At 36.2% G+C, this 23,357-nt stretch overlaps 1 protein-coding gene across 1 annotated transcript in view; it reads right to left on the bottom strand.

Moving 5' to 3' along the window:
* The window catches only part of LOC113656445 (metabotropic glutamate receptor 7), a 207,154-nt gene that overhangs the window by 127,428 nt on the left and 56,369 nt on the right, over window positions 1-23,357 (bottom strand). Inside the window, exon 2 of the mRNA XM_027167722.2 lies at window positions 11,538-11,754. Coding sequence (XP_027023523.1) covers window positions 11,538-11,754 — 217 coding nt within the window. The remainder of the gene's footprint in view (window positions 1-11,537; window positions 11,755-23,357) is intronic.

Below are 23,357 nucleotides of genomic sequence, written 5' to 3'. Positions count from 1 at the left end.
AGTAGTATTTCCTACATCAGCAGTTCCTGGCTTAATGGTAAACAACAATAACTAAAGGCATTATTATTACAAATAACCTTATTTAAAAAAAAAAAAAAAAAAGACAGTAGCTGATTCCTGTGGCTTGTGTAATAATGTGCATGATGATAGATGACCGCTAAACCATCCTGTCTATATGTACTGTAGGCCTTCTCCAAACGTATCAGTATGTTGTATGTAATGCGAAGCTATGGGACCCAAATATAAGGCCCCGGATGACAATCCCACTTGTTCAAGAGCTTGTAAGAACTGCATAGAACCCTGACCTCAACTCCATTGGGTTGAACTATGCACCAAACTTCCTCCTTTAACATCAGTTCCTGGCCTCACTAATACTCTTGTTGCTGAATGAGAACAGATTGAAAATATTATCCATGTTTGCTACATTCTATTAGCTACTGTATAATGAACTCTGAGCACCACAAACACAAATTCTGTAAAATGCTGTTGTAGCATGCGGGGAACCTTTTTTTTTTAAGGAAAAGTTACTTCCTGCCAAGCATCCAGTTCCAAAATGAGAGCACAATGTACAGACTACCCACGTTCTTACTGCAGTTTATGGCCATCGATCATCAAATAGGCTAACCAGGTAACATCTTAGACAAGAATGTAATATTGTATTGTATTCTTCAAGGTTGGTGTGGTATCATAGGGTGGGGTGTGGTGGTGTAGGGTGTGGGGGTTGTTACTGTGTTGTGATAATCTTGTTTTTCTGTATGTTGCTTCTGGATACTTGAATGTCATTTGGTATCTATCTATCTATCTATCTATCTATCTATCTATCTATCTATCTATCTATCTATCTATCTATCTATCTATCTATCTATCTATCTATCTATCTATCTATCTATCTATCTATCTATCTATCTATCTATCTATCTATCTATCTATCTATCTATCTATCCATCCATCCATCCATCCATCCATCCATCCATCCATCGCCTATAAACACAACACTGGATCTTGCTGCAAGCGATTTCACTTAAACTTGAAAAAAAAAAAACACATTTAATACATTTTCATGTTCCTTAAAGCATTTCTGAACATTTTGCAGTGTTGATCTTTATTCTGCTGACTGGAGGGTAATATTTTGCAACAAGAAGTAACACCAACATGAATGACAGGAATCAAGGTTTCTCACTAAAATGTTGCCCAGAGCATCACATTGCCATCACATTTTCCAGCTCACCTTCTTCCCATAGTGCTAATTTCTTGTCCTCCCCATGTAAGGAGGTAAAAGAACACATGATTCATCAGAACAGGCTTCCATTACTCAGTGTCTTTGTTTCAATGTTTGTGTGCTGATTTTAGGCTCTTGTGGCAGTGCACAGGGGTTAACATGGTCACTCTTGTGGCTACATAGCACCATACACTGCCAACTGTGATATACTGTGTGTTCTGACACCTTTCTATCAAAGCCAGCATAAACTTCTTTAGCAATGTGTGTTACAGTAGCAGTTCTGCCCGATTAAACCACATCAGTGCGTCTTGGGCAATCATGATCTTGTTGCCAAGTTCACCACTTATTCTATTTTAAACCATTTTTGGTGGGTCATAACCACTTTGGAAACAGCTCACAAGTTTAGCTGTTTTGGAGACGTTCTTACCCAGTCGTCTAGCCATTAAATTTGGCCCTTGTCAAAGTTGCCTACATTTTTCTGCTTGACCATTTTCCCCAATACTAACATATCAACTTGAGAACTGACTGTTCACTTACTTATATGACAGGATTTTGTTTCCACAGATCAGCAAAGACACCTATAATTATGGTGGTTAAAAAAAAAAACACACACACTAAAAAAACCCAATATGTTCAAATAGTCTGACAGAACTAGAAACCTTTCTTCTCCCGTTTGATATAAAATGAAAAGAAAGGTATAAAAAAAAGCTGTTATTAGAGAGAATGAGAACTTGACTGAAGAAGCAGAGAACTCATAAAGGAGAGCCATCAAATTTGACTTTGAAAATTAATAGAGAAATAGAGCTCAAATGTTGTGTTGAACTGATATCTACTCACTAATGGACTAATACACAGATAATACAGAAAGGTTATTTAACATTTATCGACAGAGTCACTGTTGTGAGCAGTCCCAGGGCTTTGGTCATTTTAGCAGTGAAGGAAAGTCTTCAGAATTGAGGAGGTTTTGTGGTTGAATGACAAGCTGGGTTTTACACATAACATAAGTGAGAACAAAAAATAAACCGCTAAAATGTGACGTTTCGTACATTGGTATTTGTGGTATATTACATCTATGTGGCAAAATAACACACTCCAGACTGTACTGTTGCATGAAAATTTGATGCATTAGTGTTGAATTGTATTACACCACCCAACAAGGATTTTTATTAATATTCAGAATGGGCCGTCATGTGGTTCCTTAGAAAAAAATGAGTAGAAAATTTTAACCCTCTCGGGTCTAAGGGTATTTTTGGGCCTGGAGAAGTTTTGTCATACCCTGACATTTGTGCTTTTTTCAGTTGCTTATGAAGATATAAATGGCTAAAGTCTAATATCGCTGTAATCAGCACAAACTGGACTACAATAATATGTGAGCAGCATGTATGTACCTGATTGTGTTTTTGAGAAAACAATGTTTATGCCTGGTTAGTGAAAAATGAAATAATTATAAATCACTTGAATAAGGCCATAAAACGCATACAAAACGTCGGTTCACGGGACTTTTGAGAACTGGATCTTGTATCCTAGTGTTTTTGCTTCAAAATTATGTGAAAATCATCTTGTTTACTCACTCACAGAAAACAATATATTGATTTTAAATTTCTAAGACACTTTTTGTTTGTAAAGGGCATATGCGAGTAGGCGTCAACTATCATGCATATTAATGTAATTCACACCTGAGAAGACAAAGGCCTGCATAATGAGCTGCATAATGAGCCTTTTAGGTAAGTGTGTGACAGAGAGAGGAGTTACAAGTAAGAATGTGAAAACAAAATAAATGTGTATATTTTGTGTTTGTAGTTTATTTAGAATATTTAACTAGTGCAAAAGTGCCAGACAAGAGATAAGTACTAAAAAAAATCCTAAAATCCACATAAAGTGCATGTGTACAACCTAGTGCAAACAGTGCCAGACAAGAGACCGAGCAAAGAGACACTACTACAGATTAACAAAGTTCTTCTTGATTTTTCAAGTGAACATTTTGGTGGAATGTTGAATAAATATTCTGTATTTTTTTGACTAAGAAAGTAACGATTAGAGTCCGATTTATCTTCATTCTTTGCATTTTGATGTTTTATTATTTTAAAAATCAACAGGCTACTCAAAAGCTTTTGTAAGGCAATGATGCAAATTTCAGAATATATGATCAAATCCTGTTTATATCTTAATTCTTAGGGAAAAAATATTTTATACTTTTGTTCTGCCATGTCAGCAATGAGAAGATGCATTCAATCCTTTATGGGGAATAAAGTATGGACATTTTTGCTGAGGTTTCCTGAGATCCTGATATTGAATGCTATAATATAGAAAGGGTGTCAAACAGCTACTTTTTCTATTAAGGGAAACAAAACAGTTTGTATGTGTACAAAGACTTGTATTTTGTAAACTAAAATAATAATAAATTATATGCTTGTTATTGCAGGACCAGTTGAAAAAATACTCAAATTTCTTCCTCCGGGAGACATAAGAAACTGTTTCAGGTCACAGATTTAAACTAACAGCAGGCTAAATGGAGTGTCTACACATGAGTCGTAATTAAGCAGAGAGACAGGAACATCAGATAGCCTGGTCTTTATAATGTTTCCATCACTGTGGGGAAAAAAGCCATCACATAATGTGATAAACTTTAAGAGCGATAATATCTATGTGACCTTATTTAATTTTATCAGGACAAGGATAATTACCAAAAATAAGCTTTTGCAGGATATGTGCCTGACCCACCCTCCACCATTGTGCTCCTCTTTCTTTCTTTCAATTTCCTTTTCAATATTCTTGAGATACTTGCATTAATTCGTATAAACACTGCTCTAGCTATCTATCATGCACGATCACCTCTCTCATAAAGACAAAGCCTTGCAACATTAATAAAGACTAAAATAGTTAGCCCTTGGGAAGTCATTAATGTTGACAGGTTCATTCATGTTGCACAATATCAAAACATTTTCACATTTTAGTCACAGTCAGTGTTGGAGGTATGAAAAAAATTCCTAACCTCCCAAGCTTTGCTGATTGCAGCAGTGCATTTGCAGAAGATTGCTAAGTGCTTGACTGCCACCCATTTATATACAGTAGATAACCAACTGACTGACAAATCGCTGTGCATTAGTGGCCATTCAAATGTCATCCTTCCATCGCAAAAAAGAGACGTGGCATTTGAATCTTCTTTTGAACGGGTTTACCCAAGGTCACAGTCAAAGTTTCCAATCTTTAACTAGCCAATGTTTTGAAGAAAACAATCTTAGACTTTCAGAAACATTTATATAATCAAAAGACAAACAAAATATTTTAATTAAATTAAAGAGAAATATCAAACCTTATAGAATTGGCTTGAAGATTTTGCAAGACAAGCAAAAATGCAAGCAATGTAATGTAGTATTTGTGTGAACAAGTTAAAAAAATGTATTTGAATTATTAAGTAACTTTTACAAACCAGCAAGATGTATTGATTCCTACAGAAAGCCAAGTGTACCCTGGGGAGCCCAACAAAACATGCGGGCATTGTTTCCCACAAAAACACACAAATAGACTTTGCAATATCTAGGCAGGGGGTCACGGTGGCTTAGTAGTTAGCACATTTGCCTCACACCTCCAGGGTTGGGGGTTCGATTCCCGCCTCTGCCTTGTGTGTGTGGAGTTCTTCCCGTGCATCTGGGGTTTCCTCCGGGTACTCTGGTTTCTTCCCCCGGTCAAAAGACCTGCATGGCAGGTTGATTGGCATCTCTGGAAAATTGTCCATAGTGCGTGAGTGAATTAGAGTGTGTGTGTGTGTGTGTGCGCTGCGATGGGTTGGCACTCCGTCCAGGGTGTATCCTGCCTTGATGCCCGATGATGCCTGAGAAGTTCGGATAAGCGGTAGAAAATGAATGAATGATTGAATGAATATCTAGGCAAGTGCCCCCATATAGTACTTGATGTGTCACCTAAACAGAAGTTGGTGGAATCAAGACAGTCCAAAAACCAAGATGTCTACCACATCCAAACATGTGCATTCATTTCAAAACATTCAAAACATTGTGGACTATTGAATATTGCTAAATAATCAAATTATATGCCAGCAAGAATATGCCATCAGGGTGGCACAAAACCATGAGTTTTTTGCAATGAGGCTGAGAAGGTAAGGATGATTCCAAGAAGCACAATGGTGGTTTTACAGTTACCACATTGAACCTGTCAAACCTAAGAACCTTTGCATTTCCCTTCAGTTATTTCTGATCACAAATTCTGAAGAGGATGAATGCATATAAAGATATCATCAGATATAGAAGGGTTAAAGGGTCCTCAAAGGCACAAATGTATTCTACTGAACAAGATTTTCCAAATGTTTATACTTTTATCTTTAATCATAAGACAAGACTTATACAGTACTTATCCAATATATGTGGTGCTTTGTCACTAACCTGAGCGTGTGAAATCAATAAACGCAATAAACACTGGAGGATTTGGCATTCACATGCATTATAATGCAATAAGCAAATGAAGGTCTTTAATATCAGGCACATCTGTTTTAATCCGGATGAGCCTGTAATGACTCACTAAACAAATAAACTAATATTGGTTTCACAGTAGGAGCCAAGCCCATCCCTGGCAAGCAAAGTTTAGATGACAAATACTGGCTGACAAATACCTGGATGCAAAGCTAGGTGTGGATAATATGACGGGGAAGACAGACTTCTGGCATGCCACAACAGATAACATGCTTGTCAGATTTATCAGTGAAAATGACATTGTGGATAACTCTGGAGTAAACACAAATTCATTTGCAACCTGTAAGTTTAAAGCTGTAGCATAATATTCATAGGATAGGTTCCAAACTGAGATATACTCTATATTGCCCCTTTTCCACCAAGGCAGTTTGAGTGCTGGTTCGGAGCCAGAGCCTAATTTGAAACCAGTTCTTTGTTTTATGACACCCAAAGCACCGGCTCTGAACCAGGAAAAGTGGTTCTTAAGTAGCACCAAAACGTTGCTGGTCTAGACTTAAGAACTGCTTATGTCAGGGGCTGGGGGCGGGGCTACTGTTAGCGCATTTGATAATGTACCTTAAGTATACCAATGTTTAATACACTTTTACTTTACCACAATATGATCAATTATCAGCACACATGATAGTAGGTAGCTACATGCTAACTTTTTAGATTAGCTGTGTTAATCATAATAATGTTATGTACTTTCTTGAGTGCAACCTCCATTTATACAAATTACATCGAGCTGTACGTACACGTTGGATGTACAGTAATGTACAGTAGGTTCACAAAAGCCATGGGCATTAACAGTAAAGCAACATCCGCAATTGTTGATGTTGTGTTTGCCGCTACTGCGCTAATGTTATTGGGAAACGTGACATGTATACAGTGACGTAAGACTTGGCTCGGTGATGGCTCTCTAACCCATGGAAAGGCAAACCGGTTCTTAGAAGGCTTCCCAGTGGAACCAGCTTTGAACCAGCGTCCGGTTCTTTCTGGTAGAAAAGGGGCATATCTGGATTTATTTTGAGATAAAAACACAAATTTGGTCCATTTCTGTCTTTACTTAATGAACTCCCATCTGATTTACTGTGCAACTCAGTTCAACTTGGATTAAGCCCAGGGCTCTAGAACAGATGCCTCACATCTATGAGCTATGCTTCAGGTATCAAAATGATATTGCATGTCTTCACTTCACTAGGTATCCTCTTCTGTTGTTGAACGACTGAAAAATGTCTTCTGGCAGTCCTTGAGTTTTTCCACCCACGATGTCTGCTCTCTCAGCCCATTTGAAAGAGCTGCTTCATACTGCCCCTCAGAGCTATCTGCCACCTCTGACTCTGGTTCTTACATTCAGAGAACCTTGCTACTGTATATGACAAAAGAAGGACTGACAGGCTTCCAAACCTGCAATAGGAACAATTTGAAGTGGCAAAAAGTCTTGTATAAAGACTTGAAAAAGAAAAAGGTATAAACCAAATATAAGCTCCCTACTGTCATGGTAATATACAGTAGATAGTATAGATACATTCTTCAAGTTAAACTGAGTAGATCTAATTAAGAAAATGTGCTGAGCATTGAAGAATGTAAAACTGGAAGGAACACAGTAGATGATCAATAGACCCACAAAGAATTCATTAAAATTGCTCATACTACTATATTTTCAGCAGGAAAAATTCATTACCGGTGCGTCGACTTTAAAAACTTTGGCTGGTGAATTAATTGAAGGCCATTTTGTCTATGCAGCTATCTCATCCATTTATTAAACAGAGCTAAGACTTCACAAATATAGCTTTTTAGCATTTTATTAAAAGTCCCACCACATATGGTTTCTTCATTAATGTGAAGTTTTAAAGAACAGCTTGCAAGAAGCTTGAATTTGGAAAGACATCACTGCTTTATAACTGTCTTTTTTTGTTGTTATAAATATTTTAAGAAATAAACATGGCATTGTGTTAAACCCTTATCCATCCATCCATCTATCTATCTATCTATCTATCTATCTATCTATCTATCTATCTATCTATCTATCTATCTATCTATCTATCTATCTATCTATCTAGTCTTAGTGTCTTGTGTTTAATATTTCGATTTGTTTATCCATTCTTTCACATCACAAACGTTTGAATTTAAATACATTTTAAACACTGGTTAAAACTGATCCCTAAATAAAGTCTATCTCACTTTGCACAATTTAGCTCCATGTTTGCCTCATTTAAGCTATTCTATTTGGAAATAATTGCTAAATGTATAATATGAAAATTAAATGTAGAAATAAAATGCGTTTATATGTATATACTGATGTAACCTATACAGATGTTACATGTTATACTGTTTAATGCTCTGGCTAGCCAAGACAGTGAGATGCTCAAGAATAACAGCCTTAATAATACACTCAATATAGCTGTGAGCACAATGAGGAACAATCTAGCCTTAGTAGGTTGGAAAGCAAAAGAACTAAATGCTATGAGGTTATAATGATCAGCCTAGTGGGATGAAGATGAAGATTACATGTACTCTATAGCGAATATATAACAAAAAAAAACCCAGCATCACTTCTTGGATTAAGCATATTATTAACAATAACAACTATTATTATTTCTATTCATGAGCATTAAGTATTAACTCAAAGGACAGCTTGCATGCTGTCAAATATAAAACTGATTTATTTCACTGGCAAAGAGTCCTGCAGACTCTGTCCTCCAAACATAATAGGGATAATCAGGAGGTAATTTCATCTTATTCTTTTCTCCGCACACGTTGTTGACGTTTTTGTTGCCCAAGGCTGTAGCGATGAACATATTTCAAAAGAAATGTTTGCCTGCACTAATGATTAATGCTCCGGGTTTTGATTACAAGGCAGAAAATAAAGTGTAGTAGCATACTGTGTACAAAAAAAGTAAAGCATACACCTTGAGATTGTCGGGTGAATCATCACTCATTTAAGACCAACAAAATGTGCCAAAAGAGCTCAGTCTTTCAAGCAGGGAAGCTGATGTGGCACTGATTCCAATAACTTTCTAATTTGGCTCCAACAAAGAATCTCTATGGAAGTATCACAAATTATTCTGCAAGTAAAACAATTAGTAGGAACTTAGTCTGATCCACATAATGTCTTTGGTAATTACATATAAATCCTGAGTGGACTAATCGATGCCTGGGACAAACACAACAGTCCAGGACACAACCCTGTCCTAATAGTGCACTCTCTAGAATTCTAATCAGATCCTCATTTCCTGTTTACTTCCTGGTTTACTTCCTGGTTTACTCTCTATTTAAGAACACACACACACACACACACACACACACACACACACACACACACACACACACACACACATATATATATATATATATATATATATTAGCTAATCATTGCAAAGAGTTGACATTCACTTGAGTTGTGTGTGTTTTCCTGATTGCTTTTCCTGATTACGACTGATTTTCTATTTTAAATCATCTTTGAACAAAATAGATTATTGGATGTGATTTGCTGAGACACTCTTCTATCAAGTTTGGTTAAAACCCTTGTTCAAATTAAAGCTCATAATGGAAAAGATCGGTCAACAACCAGAAAAACAAAAAACTTCATCCTTATTTACATTCTTAAACCAAGCATTTTCTTTGATATGCAACTATCATGTATAGTGCAATGTTGATTGTTGTGTCCCATTGCCTGCTGCAACGCACAGACATCTACAATCATGGCTAATTATAGACAAATTAGAATTATGGAGGGGGCACGGCCGTGTAGTGATTAGCACGCATGCCCTGTGTGAGCGGAGTTTGTTGTCCACATAGTTGTCCACCCAACATGTGTTCTCCAGTTTCCTCCCCCAGCGCAAAGACATGAGTTGTAGGCTGTGACTGTGTGTGATTGTGCTCCGCAATGAGTTGGCAAATCCATCCAGGGTGTCCCCCATCTTGTGCCCTGAGTCCTCTAAAATAGGCCTCAGGTTCCCAGTGACCTTGCGTTAGGTGGTACATAAGATAGATGGATGGCTGATCTTCTCTGAATAACAAAAACACTCTAGTATGTAAGCAAAAAACATTCCAGCTTCAAGCTTTTATACAAAGTGTTGTCACCCCACAGTTAGACATATCAAGGAGTTAAGATTTTAGACGCAGTTCCAAGACAAAACACCACATTCTTACCTTACAGGCAAAATGTTAGCTTACGTAACAACTTTTTGTTGAGGATGTAAAAATTATGTAAAAAAAATATTATGTGGAAAAATTTGAAAATATTAACTATAATATAATACATATTTACTAGCTTACTGTACAGTATGTTAAATTGCACATAGCTCAGTCTTTTCAGTTTCTAGCGTGACACTAAGAGTAATAGTGTTTTTATTGTCAAATGGGATAATAATTTTTTTTTTTGTGCCCACCTCTTTTTGAAAAAAATACTCATTTATTAACTCATTAGAGAAACTAACAATAACCTATTAACAATAAACTTTGTTTGGATTAATTATAATAAAAAATCTTCTCAAAAACATTCAATTCTTTTGCTGGATTAACTGCTAAAAGCTTTTTTTTATTGTTACAAAACAAGTTTAATTGACGACAATTACAAATGATTATTATTAGACAAGAGTTAATATTCTTTTATGACATTTTCCTTAAAAAAAGAATCATTTATGAATCTAAGTAAATTCTCAAGCTTTAGCCAAATTACTAAATTATTTTCAAAGCATTGTGATTACTATTAGAGTCTATTATAGAGTTTAATACAATATATGCCTTTGTCAAGTCAATATCTTCATGGCATTTTAAACTTGGGATGTATTTTATGCTCAAACATTAGCTTTATTCACTAATAATGGTGTAGGGTGTAATTATCCCTAGTGTGGAGAACTTTGTTTGCTATGGCATTAGAGTGACTGAACACATTACATCCAAGACCAGTTAAAGAAAGATTTATCTCTGTTACTGACATCAGTGACACTTAAATCCACTCCCATAATTTTGTGTCTGATGGAGCAAATATCAAGATAGGCAGCAACAACACGCAGTATTATTAAATTATTGTTATATTCTGAGACTTTCTTTTATTCTCAGCATTTTTGATTCAAAATGATACATGATATGTCTATATATATATATATATATATATATATATATATATATATATATATATATATATATATATCATGGTTATATATCATGAAGTTTTTTGTTTTTCTGGTTGTTGACCGATCTTTTCCATTATGAGCTTTAATTTGAACAAGGGTTTTAACCAAACTTGATAGAAGAGTGTCTCAGCAAATCACATCCAATAATCTATTTTGTTCAAAGATGATATTAAACACAAAATCAGTCGTAATCAGGAAAAGCAATCAGGAAAACAGACACAACTCAAGTGAATGTCAACTCTTTGCAATGATTAGCTAATATATATATATATATATATATATATATATATATATATATATATATATATATATATATATATATATATACTCCAATTTTGAATCTTTTGCTGGAAAAAGCTGAGAATAAAAGAAAGTATCAGGATATAATAATAATCTAATAATACTGGGTGTTGTTGCTGCTTTTCCTGATATAAAGACACAAAATTATGGGAGTGGATAAATTATAAATGTGTATATATAAATTTGTTTAATTAATTTATTTGGTATTTCTTTCTATTTTTTAAGTTGTGGAAAGATTGTTTTCGACATAGCCTCCCTTTTTTATTTATATATATTGCCTTTCTAAAAAATAAAATAAAAAAATTAAACAACAACAAAAAACAAACATACTTAGTCAATGGAGTGCCATTTCCTATTAATTAAAAAATTCCAGTGGTAGAAATAAAAAAAAGTTCTAAAGTTTAGATGGCTCACCAGCTTCTCGTGAGATCTGCATGAAGGCCTCCACTCCCTTCTCCCCATAGCTGCCTTCCGAGGCTACAGTTGAGACATAATTCCAACCCATAGCCTTCACAATATCCACCATGGCCTGGGCCTGGAAGGAGTCCGGTGGAACCACACGTGAGAAGAAATCATAGCGGCGATCGTCACTCAGCTCTGGAGCTGTGGATGCGTAGCTGATCTGAGGAATCTAAAAAGTAAATCACACATGGAGATTATTATTATTATTATTATTGTTATTATTATTGTTGTTGTTGTTGTTGTTGTTGTTATTATTATTAGTCAAATTTACTCTAATATGTAAGATTATTGTTGCTAAGCACACTAATAAGATAGATAGATAGATAGATAGATAGATAGATAGATAGATAGATAGATAGATAGATAGATAGATAGATAGATAGATAGATAGATAGATAGATAGATAGATAGATAGAATTTGTGTGAAAAAAAAAACAACTTGGCCTCCTTTTTTGACAAATTGGAGAAAAAGGGGTCACAAAGCCTGAGTCACAACATGGTAAAAATGCAGCCGAAGCATATTTTATTTAAGAAATAATCACAGGAACTGATTTATCATGCTGCTTAGTGCACGCATTGTTTTGTGAGTTATATAATGAAACTATGAGTGATGTATTTAATCGTCTTTTCTCAGCAGGGGACATTCTGCCATGTGAACACACAGCCTCCAAATGCTTACAAAGTATTGCATAACTTTGCTTTATTCATATTCTGCACACAGTTTGAAGCATAACAGCATGGACGGTTCGGCGTGTCTTTGGCTTATGACAAAGCGAGACAGAGGGCCACAGAAACATGATCTTTATCACAAAAGCTTTCAAATGAAGTTATACGAAGTGCTTGGTAGAGATGTTGGATGTATAATCGATGCTGAAGTATTCCCTGGCTATTTTTTCCTAATGTGTTCAATAATCCCTCGCCTTCAGCTAAATATTCAATATAGAGGTGACACAGGGCTGCATTCTGTCAGACGCAATAATAATACCGAGTCGAGAAAGGAAATGAAAGAGGTTGGGAGTCACCGCACTCCAAAAGAGAAGAAAGCAAATAACACATTGGTTCAGGTTGGCTATGATATAGCTGCCTTTATTTAATTCTCAGTATCCCCCTACTCACTTGCAACTGCTGTAAAATACATTACAACTTCTGTGACAAAACCTTCAGCCAGAAATTCAAGATTTCAGAGATTGTCAAACTTCGAAAGCTTGGTGTTTTAGGATCCAGCCCGGTCTTTGGCCACGTGCTTTTGTTTATGTCCTGTGTTCACATGTCTGCCTTGCCCTTGTCTCTTCCTCCCTGTCTCTTTACACCTCTTCCTCATGTGTTAATTGTCATGTCTATTTAGCCGTGGAATCCTTGTCGTCTTTTGTCTCGTCCCTTGTCCTGTCGTTTGTCTAGTCTTCGTTACTGTTTTGTGTTTTTTTTAGTTAATAAACTAGTTTATTTTAGCTATCCTGCATTTGGGTCTGTTTTTACCCCCGCATCGCCGATATGGTGTGGATTTAAGGCCATCTGCCTCAATTCAGATTCTGTTCTTAACCAGCATCATGGAAAAACATGTAAGTCCTATTTGAGAATTAGATAAAATCATTCATTTTGAAGACACAGTATCAGTAACAGAGAATACAAAAAGCTTATCCCATATCTGCAGTCCAATTATTAGGAGATTTAAGCTTTCTATACAAAAAAATATCATGATACACTTGTGGGGCAAAGGATGGGGACTGACTGCAAGGTGGGATACATCCTGGGGTCTCTAGTCTCAACTAATTGTAATTTTGAAAGCATAATCTCTCTATTAATACAATTTAAGGAGGTGGAAGAAAACAGGAGAACCTAGAGCAAACACACATAACCTAAGATCAATCGAAGGATAAGATAGTGATGAAGACTTACAGTAATACATTATTTTTTGTTTCTCTTTATGATAATTTTGCTCAGTACAGATTGACTGTATTCAGGTCCACACATATTGGATCGGTTTTAAAAGATGATGTAATGTAATTATACATTTGGAAAGATCAAACCTTAATTTACTTTGACTATTAGAAATTACCCCAGGTCCAAATTGACATAAAGTTGGTGAAGATTTTATTATATTCTGTGGAAAGAAAGAGATTTTGCATTTTTTTAGGAGAACAAAGACACTCCAGGGAGGACTTTTTCCTATCGTCTCATGCCAAAACCAAAATGAAACCAAGTATTGTCAGAGTTTGAAATGGAGTACAATAAAATATTTAAGAAATTATAAGAACTGTATAAAATGGTGACATTTAGGGGATGTTTGGCACTGATCAGTATCATTATAGACTTACAGATTGCATCTCATTCCTACAAGCATCTATCGAGGGTCTACAAGGGGTGTGGATGTCTTTAAGGGTATTTAAGTATATGTAATGTTCTAAACAGGTCTATAAGTCTGTGCAAGTATCTACAAGGCTCTGTGAATTTATATGGGTCTATAACGGTGTATAAGGTTCTATACAGGTCTATATAGAACTATAAGGGCCTACAAGTGTCTTGAATGGTTGATTGGTTAACACCTAGATGGCTGGGGTCTTGATTCCTGCCTTCACTCTTTCTGCACAAAGTATGCATGTTCTCCTGAGGGTTTACTCCTCCAGTCCAAGACATGCCTTGTAGGATCGGTGATTGGCATCTCTTAATTGGCCATAGAGTGTGAGAGAGTGATTGTACCCTGTGATGGCTCCTTTCTCACTGTGACCTTGTGCAGGATAAACAATATAGAAAATGAATGGATGGAAGGATAGATTAATGGATGTGCATGGATGGATGGATGGATGGATGAATGGATGGATGGAGGGATGTATGGATGGATGGATGGATTAATGGATGGATGAAAATTCTTTCCCATCAAAAAAGTTAACTTTTGGTTTTACAGAACATGACTACATGACATAATCTGGACAACCAGGGGAAATGTGGAAAATCACATTACTCGTCTTTGACAGTATCTATATAATGTTTTTGGGCATGCATCCTGGAGACCATCCCAAATTTTTTTTCCCCAGAATGTATCTTCAATATGACACAGAACAAAGATTTGCTTGATCATTGAATGCAACAAACTAATCTTCCAACTCCAATTCACTCTGTTCCCTCAGGATGGATCCAAGGCCAGTGAATTTCACTGGCCCTATTAATTTTGATTAGCCTTTGGATCTGTCATGCTTTAAAGGCAAGACTAACACCTTTCCTAAATCCTGTAACTTTGCGACTCAAGTACAGCAGTGGGTGTGGAAACAACGTGCAGTGCTTGATGGAACAAACATCGCCATATAAGGCCACATGCTTGGAGAGTAAACAACAATAATGAGTGTGTCACACTGAGAGCTGCGCCTCTAAATTACTATGATGGAAGACCTCCATGGTGTGTTGAGCACCACATTTTTCTCCCAACTCTTCAACTTGCTGTCACTCTCTATGCTAATTTGTCGCCTTGTCATACAATTTCATCGTCTTCCAGAGCACATGTTTGATTTCACAAAAATGATCCATCAAAGAGATTTGAAAGCCTAGAAAAGGGCTTGATGTCAGTTGAGAATATGTGTTAAAGGGGTTGACTGCTAAACTAACAGGCTATTTGTGAAAAACAGTGATATATTGTGTCCTGTAAAAGCAACACAACACTGCAAGCCTCCATTTAAACCTGTACATGAAGTGTAGTTACAAATAATCCTAGGTATACCGTGTCATGCCTTTCTTATGTTAAACAGATGCCTCTTTTCTCAAAAAGACAAAAATAAGCAAACGAACAAGCAAAGAAAAAAGCTAATCATGTAACTAAGAAGGGGGGCACGGTGGCTTAGTGGTTAGCACGTTTGCTTCACACCTCCAGGGTTGGGGGTTTGATTCCCGCCTCTGCCTTGTGTGTGTGGAGTTTGCATGTTCTCCCCGTGCCTCAGGGGTTTCCTCCGGGTACTCCGGGTTCCTCCCCGGTCCAAAGACATGTAGGCATCTCTGGAAAATTGTCCGTAGTGAGTGAGTGAATGAGAGTGTGTGTGCCGTGCGATGGGTTGGCACTCCATCCAGGGTGTATCCTGCCTTGATGCCCAATGACGCCTGAGATGCACAGGCTCCATGTGACCCGAGAAGTTCGGATAAGCGGTAGAAAATGAATGAATGAATGAATGAATGAATGAATTCATGAAACTAAGAAGCTAGAATGCATAAAGACTACTGTATGAGAACCTCTGGTAGGGAGGAGGGAGGAGCCTAATATTTAAATATTTATAAATATATAAATCGTTTATGTATCTATCCAGTACATGCAGCATACCAAACCAACGGGAAGAAACTCATCTATTCGACTAGAAACACTATTTTCACTGAAATAAACAGAATTCTAACACCAAGCAGTTAAATGGACAGACAGAAAAACTTCGTAAGCATGTGGTATGACTTCACATCAACATTATTTTGCTTTTTAAACGCTGAACCCGCACAAAAACGGAAAACAGCTGGGTTTAAAATATGAAAAGATGTGGGTTTTCCAGAAAAAAAAACATCATGCTAAATTTTTTTTACACGCTCAGATCATCTGAATGGCATGCACGAATGCCTTCGATCAGCTGTAAGGTATGTAACCAGGCATTTATTATGGGTTATTTGTGTATATTTGGTCCAAATTACTGCTGTTTTCGATCACGGACGTGCTGTCATTTGAATATAGCGCAGAGTCGTGTTTAGAATGCTCCGGTCTGTTCCTTGACTGTAGATAGTGGTGGGTAGAATAAATTATATTTGGATGGAATGACCAATAGTGAACACCCATAGTGAAATATAAATCAATAAAATTAAGTTTTATAGTTCGGTAGCTGATAAAACTCAGATACAGAGGTGTGCCAACATGCGCCAACATGGCACAGGAGAGTGTGCCTCAACAAAAACCTCTCTTTAATATCTCTGATCCACAATAGATAAATCTATCATGAAACTGTTACTGGTGAGATCTTATAAAATAGATTTCTAGAGTTTTAGGCTTCACTGCAGCAACCTCACAAGTGTTACTTTTATTTTGGTACCAGAGTTATTCAAATAAATCTTGTAGTTTTTACTCATTTAGAGCATGTCTTTTAAAAAAACAGGCATAAAATAGGCCTAGGGTGGAAGAGGTTGTTAATATACCAGAAGGATTTCATTTGGAATGCAACACACTACAAATACAATAAAGTATACTCCTTTGAGCTAAATACGAACACTGTTTGTATTTATATATCTGTACTACTGTATGTTGCTAGCACAAATTCTGTGATGCTAACGAGACTTAAATCACATTTTCATGTGAGTGGAGAAAACTCATACTGTAGCAAAAGACTTGTTTGTCAAGCACAGACATTAACAGGAGAGGCTAAAAACTTCAAGTACTCACTTATTTTCTATAGTTTGTATAAATGCACATAATTAGGTTGCCATACTTTTGAGCTAAATCACATTAATCACTGCTCTTTAGCCTAGTTAATTGGGCTAATCAATGCTCATGGGAATTCTATAGCAGGAAACCATCCAATTGTTCTGAAAGCTTTTTTGAGGCAGAACTGCAATATGCTACATACTGTGACTGAGACACAACATTAACTGTTGGGCATTTATTTTGTTCATGCTACAGGAAATCTCAATTTAATTAAGCTCTCCTTATGTGAAATCCTGTGCCTTGAAATTGACTTTTCTTTGCTTTTTCTCACCCTTAATGTGTCAAAGGAGATAACCGTCTACATCTCTGGTGTCAAAGCAGATGGAGAACAAATCAACTGCAAAGAAATATCAATTCAGCATTGTAGCATTGTGGTCTTTATTAAGTATTTATCAATTCTCTATCATTTTAAGGAGGCAAGCTGATCTACCGTCCCACTACGCAAACACTTTACTAATCAAATATTAACACATAAGAACATATTCCGATTTTAACAGACAATGTTCAAACAGATATAAATAAGAAGTAGACTATTTCCCTTGTTTATTCTATATCTACTGTACTTCTGACCTAAACACTGACTTACTGAGTTCCAAAATAAAACTGTACCACATTTTTTTTTTTTTTACTAATTGGTCCAATTCACAAAATAAGTCAGCTTTTATTTATAGAGCCGTCCCCCTATGTATCCCACACAGAGCATTCTGTGCACAGGGAAGCCTGCAAAAATTGTATTTTAGTATTTTTCAAAAACATTAACTCGTACAATTGTTACACATGCATTGTTTCAGCATTGTAGTAGATAGAATCTGATAACATGCCCAGCAAATTTCTGATCTTTTAAGAATTTAACAAAGCTAAAATATATATATATATATATATATATATATATATATATATATATATATATATATATATATATATATATATATATATATTCAAATATTATTAGGTTGCTATTGATGTCATATGGATTTGGAAAGATATCATATTTTAAAAGGTATATATCTTAGTATGTCACATTACACAGTGAAGGTTGTCATCAATCTTTCCTCAATTCTGAAATTGTGGAACTTTTGATGTTCAGGAGTGGAATAAATGTCTAGCAATTGTTATTTGTTGTTAGAATTTTAATTTCTAAATATAATAATTTCCAGCAGTGTCTCTCGCGACATAGACATAGTGTTAAAATAAGGACAAACATTCTGCTATTTAAAGCACTACACAGTCATAGATACTGTACAACTACAGACAGTGGCACTGCGTTTACAACCGTACTTCAAAGAAACACGCTCTGGCTCTGACAGAGGGAACGTATACTTAATTTAACTCCAGCACTACAAAGTGTTAAGTGTCATCCATATCTCCTCTCTACTCTTCACTATAAACCTCTCAAAACCTTTTGCCACTCAGATACTGAAATCACTCAACTGACTTCCTCGGGTAGAAAAGATCTAACGTAAAAATGCGTGCTTCCTTTTCAAACCTTGAAAGGCTCAATCATGGACTATTTTCAATGCTGTACCTCAGAAATATTGATTTAAGACAATATAGAATGTTTCATGTGAGTTTCTCTTCAGACATAAACATGTTTCTGAGACGAAATACAGCTGCTCTAGTGCTGAAATAAAAAATAAATAAATAAAATTCTGTGACCTTTAACATGCGTCTTGTTCACATTACTGTTCAGAGTCTGTGCTTAAAGAAAGATGGTCCTATTGTCTGTGCACTGAATGTTTAGTCATTCTTAATCTATCGAGTCCCCAAAGGCTTTTGTGGTAACAGTGTTTGAGCAACAAATAGTGCTTTGCAAAAGTATTCATACCCACTGAACTTTTCCACATTTTGACATGTTACAACCACAAAGAAAAAATGTCTTTAATTGGGATTTTATGAAATAGACGGAAAGAAAGTGGCACATAATTGTGAAGCGGAATGGAAATGATAAATGGTGTCCAAATTTTTTTTTTTACAAATAAATATCTGAAATGTGTGGTGTGCATTTCTATTCACCCCCCTTTACTCTGATACCCCTAACTAAAATCCAGTGAAACCAACTGCCTTCAGAAGTCACCTAATTGGTAAATAGAGTGCCTGTGTGTTGTTTAATCTCAGTATAAATACAGCTGTTCTATGAAGCCCGCAGAAGTGTGTTAGAGAACATTAGTGAACAATCAGCATCATGAAGACCAAAGAACACACCAGACAGGTCAGGGATAAAGTTGTGGAGAAGTTTAAAGCAGGGTTAGGTTACAAATTAATATCCCAAGCCTTGAACATTTCACGGAGAACTGTACAATCCATCATCCGGAAATGGAAAGAGTATGGCACAACTGCAAGCCTAACAAGACATGGCCGTCCACCTAAACTGACAGGCCGTGCAAGGATCGCATTAATCAGAAAAGAAGCCAAGAGTCCCATGGTAACTCTGGAGGAGCTGCAGAGATCCACAGCTCAGGTGGGAGAATCGGTCCACAGGACAACTATTAGTCGTGTGCTCCACAAATCTGGTCTTTATGGAAGAGTGCCAAGAAGAAAGCCATTGTTAAAAGAAAGTCTTAAGAAATCCCTTTTGCAGTTTGTGACAAGCCATGTGGGGGACACAACAAGCATGTGGAAGAAGGTGATCTGGTCGGATGAGAAAATGTAAGTTTTTGGCCAAAATTCAAAACCTTATGTGTGGCGGAAACCTAACACTGCACATGACCCTGAACACACCATCCCCACTGTGAACCATGGTGGTGGCAGCATCATGTTGTGGGGATGCATTTCTTCAGCAGGGACAGGGAAGCTGGTAAGCTGATAATAAGGTGGATGGAGCCAAATACATTTTCATCTTAGATAAATACAATTCATTTTAGATGAAAACCTATTAGAGTCAGCAAAAGACTTGAGACTGATGCAGAGGTTCACCTTCCAGCAAGACAATGACCCTAAACATACAGTCAGAGTATGTATATATATATAAATATTACTATAAATAGATCAAATGTATGGCATTCATGAAAAATGTTTATCGTTAGAACATTTTGCAATAACAGTGAGCCTCATTGTGCTTTTTTAGCAATGCAGACCTTTTAAACACTATATTAACACTGTTATTTTAATATTAACATCCTAGTGAGCTATTGAGATGGCTTTGTGACTCATTATAGTTTGCACCTCTTACTTGAAATTATATAGGTTACCTGTTAAACATAAAATCCTCTCATCTTTGGCCTTGGTATCAAACTGCACATTTTATAAGTGTAAATATAAATAATCCTATTTCTGAGGAAGCAGAACATTTTGTAATAACACATCCAGATTCTTTCTTGTTTTCAATAGAAGTCTGGAGTCAGATTTGCCTTCATAACCCTCAACTGAATGCTGAGACAACCTAAAGTAATCACTCAACCTGTACAAACAACAATGACATGATCTTTATGTCTGTCCCTCTGTCTGTCTCTCTAACATACAGGGGTGGCAGAAATAATATCAGGGTCTGGTATCACAGCCTTGGCCCCTCTCCACCCGTCACCTGTGTATTTATGTGTCTGTGCCGATGACAGAGAGGGCAGTGATGAACGTTGGGCGTCTGGAGGCCTCTGGACTTAGCACCATTATTGCACTACATTATCTTGTCCATCAGGGTGACTAGGCAATGGGCAGCTGCTCATTGTGTCCCCGCTGTCAGGTGAGGCGCTGTAGGATAGTGTTTCATGTCCAGTTATTTGTCAGGTGAGAGTTTTCTCTTTTCACCCCACCGCACTAACCTCAAACTACTGCATCGTTTGATTTTTTTTGTTTCTTTTGCATTTTGTGAAGTCCATCCATCCATCCATCCATTTTCTACCGCTTATCCGGGGCCGGGTCGCGGGGGCAGCAGTCTAAGCAGGGATGCCCAGACTTCCCTCTCTCCAGACACTTCCTCCAGCTCTTCCGGGGGAATACCGAGGCGTTCCCAGGCCAGCCGAGAGACATAGTCATTTTGTGAGACATTTTGTGAAGTTTTTTTTGTGAGACATTTTGTGAAGTTTTAAGATTTATTGAATGGTCTTCAGATAGGTTTCTCATTTAAATCATCGTGGGCATTGAATGAGCATCGTATGTGGCTGTTAGTTATAAAAAATTAAAAATCAAATCAAATCAGAAAGCCAAAAACACAACCCCAAAACAAAACAAACATAAAAAAAAACATGACAGCAAAAATACATCAATGTTAACCTAAAAGAAAGGTTTTAGTCATTATCTCATGCTTGTTCTTGATTGGCTGACAGGATATGTCATACTGAGAGACTAAAGTAAATAAAGAGCATGTTTATAAGCTTATATACAGTATAATCTTGGATGAAATGTTACTGTTATGTTTTGATCTGTGATTCATTTTATTTTAGGCTATTAATCTGATGTACTTTTAGAGCTGATAGCAACTTTTGGCGATGGCATTGATAGGAGTAGTTGAATGCTTTGTAGTGCTAGAAAGCCATAAAAAAAATAAAATCATTATAGATATAATAACGTTCATTTATCTTTATTTATTTATTTTTTTTTGTTCAATCATCACACAATCAGGGTGCAGTCTTCAGTCAGGAGCCTTACTGCGTTCAGTTAATGCTGTATTTCTGAATTTGCTGTTGCATTTTTGATTTTCTGTCTGTTGTTGTTATCATGTTCTGCAGTTACAGTTTTGTCAAAGAAAAGGATACTTGTTTTTGGCTGTTTATTGCATTTGTGTTCATGTAAACACAACCCAGCTTAGCTTATAAGGTTTGACAGTGGTTGCAACAAGTGGCCGATCTGAATGAGGTGGCAATAAAGAAGCAGAGCTACGACCCACCCGCATTTATGTTATGAAGCATACTGCTTTAATATGTTAAGGGATTAGTAAGCTGTGATTAATAGTGTACTCAGTGGTTAGGATGTTGGACTATGAATCAGAAGGCTGTGTGATCAGGTCCCAACACTGCCAAGCCACTACCCATGGGTCCATGACCAAAGACCTTAACCCTTAACTGCTCAAGTTGTAAAAAATAAAGAAGTTTGTACGTATGCTGGTACAGGCTAAATTTAGAACTTCAGAAAAAAATATTTAAAGAAAATTCTACTCAGAAATATACTTTATTTGCATATTTTGCTCCTCCTCCTCCTCCTTATTCTAATACATTAGATTATCTTTCAGTGCTTTTCTACTCTACATTTAACCTTAACCCTGTAGAAAGCGATTATTTCTACAGATGTTGTACTGTTTATTGTCTAAGCCCACAACGTGCCTGAAGGTTCAAAGGACCCTTCAATAAAAAAAAAAAAGTCTAGATCAAGTCATAACAATCTTTGCCACTTCCACTCCTGTCTACAGGACACATTTACCAGGACCAATCTTGCCTCTCCAGAGATACTGTATAGCTTCCAAAATGGATGGCACACAGTGACATTTCCTCGAGGTTCCTGTGAAATATAATAAACACCACCCCAGGGCTTTGAGTGCTCTTGAGCCACCTGCTTGTGGAACATAAAATCTGGCAAATAGAAACACCTTTCCATCTATCCTCCACCCCTTAGTGTTTAATGCTGACCTGACCTCTATGTTGACCTCAGTGGCCAAAAGGGATGAGCACTTAAACAATAGATCAGGCTTATGACCCACCCGGGGTCATTTTCAACATCGGACAGAAAGGTCGGCCAGGTTGACAGCAGCAATAATAAGTAACAGACGAGGTTCAGACTGCCTTTGATATGAAGGGGAACGGCATTGTCTAAACTGAATAGAGAGTCCAGTGACTGATAGTGGACGTGGGCCGTGATCACTGACATTTACAGAGACATTTTCTTCACCTGCATTTCCTGTAATATGAGAGGTGAAAGTGAAGATATTCATTTTTACTGCTGGGGAGAACAGTGGGTAATGTCAATGTCATTAAATCCGGTACTTCTTTGTCTTCTTCTTCTTCTTATTATTATTATTATTATTATTATTATTATTATTATTATTATTATTATTATTATTATTATTATTATTATTATTGTTATTATTATTATTATTCAAGAATTTACATATTCTTCCTTAGACTATGTATTTAAATAGCTAAAATAAAAATGAGAAAGAATGACAAATAGATAATAAAAATAGAAAAACAAATATTTTATTACTACTACTACTACTACTACTACTACTACTACTACTACTACTACTACTACTAATAATAATAATAATAATAATAATAATTATTATTATTATTATTATTATTATTATTATTATTATTATTATTATTATTATTATTATAAACAGTGCATGATGTTATAGGAAAAATATTTACAAAGGTATGGTGTGATGCGTCCAGATTATTTTCCTATTTTAT

The sequence above is a fragment of the Tachysurus fulvidraco genome, chromosome 2 (assembly GCF_022655615.1).
Source record: "Tachysurus fulvidraco isolate hzauxx_2018 chromosome 2, HZAU_PFXX_2.0, whole genome shotgun sequence".
Taxonomy (NCBI): Eukaryota; Metazoa; Chordata; class Actinopteri; order Siluriformes; family Bagridae; genus Tachysurus; species Tachysurus fulvidraco.
This window is presented reverse-complemented; position numbering and strand designations above follow the sequence as displayed.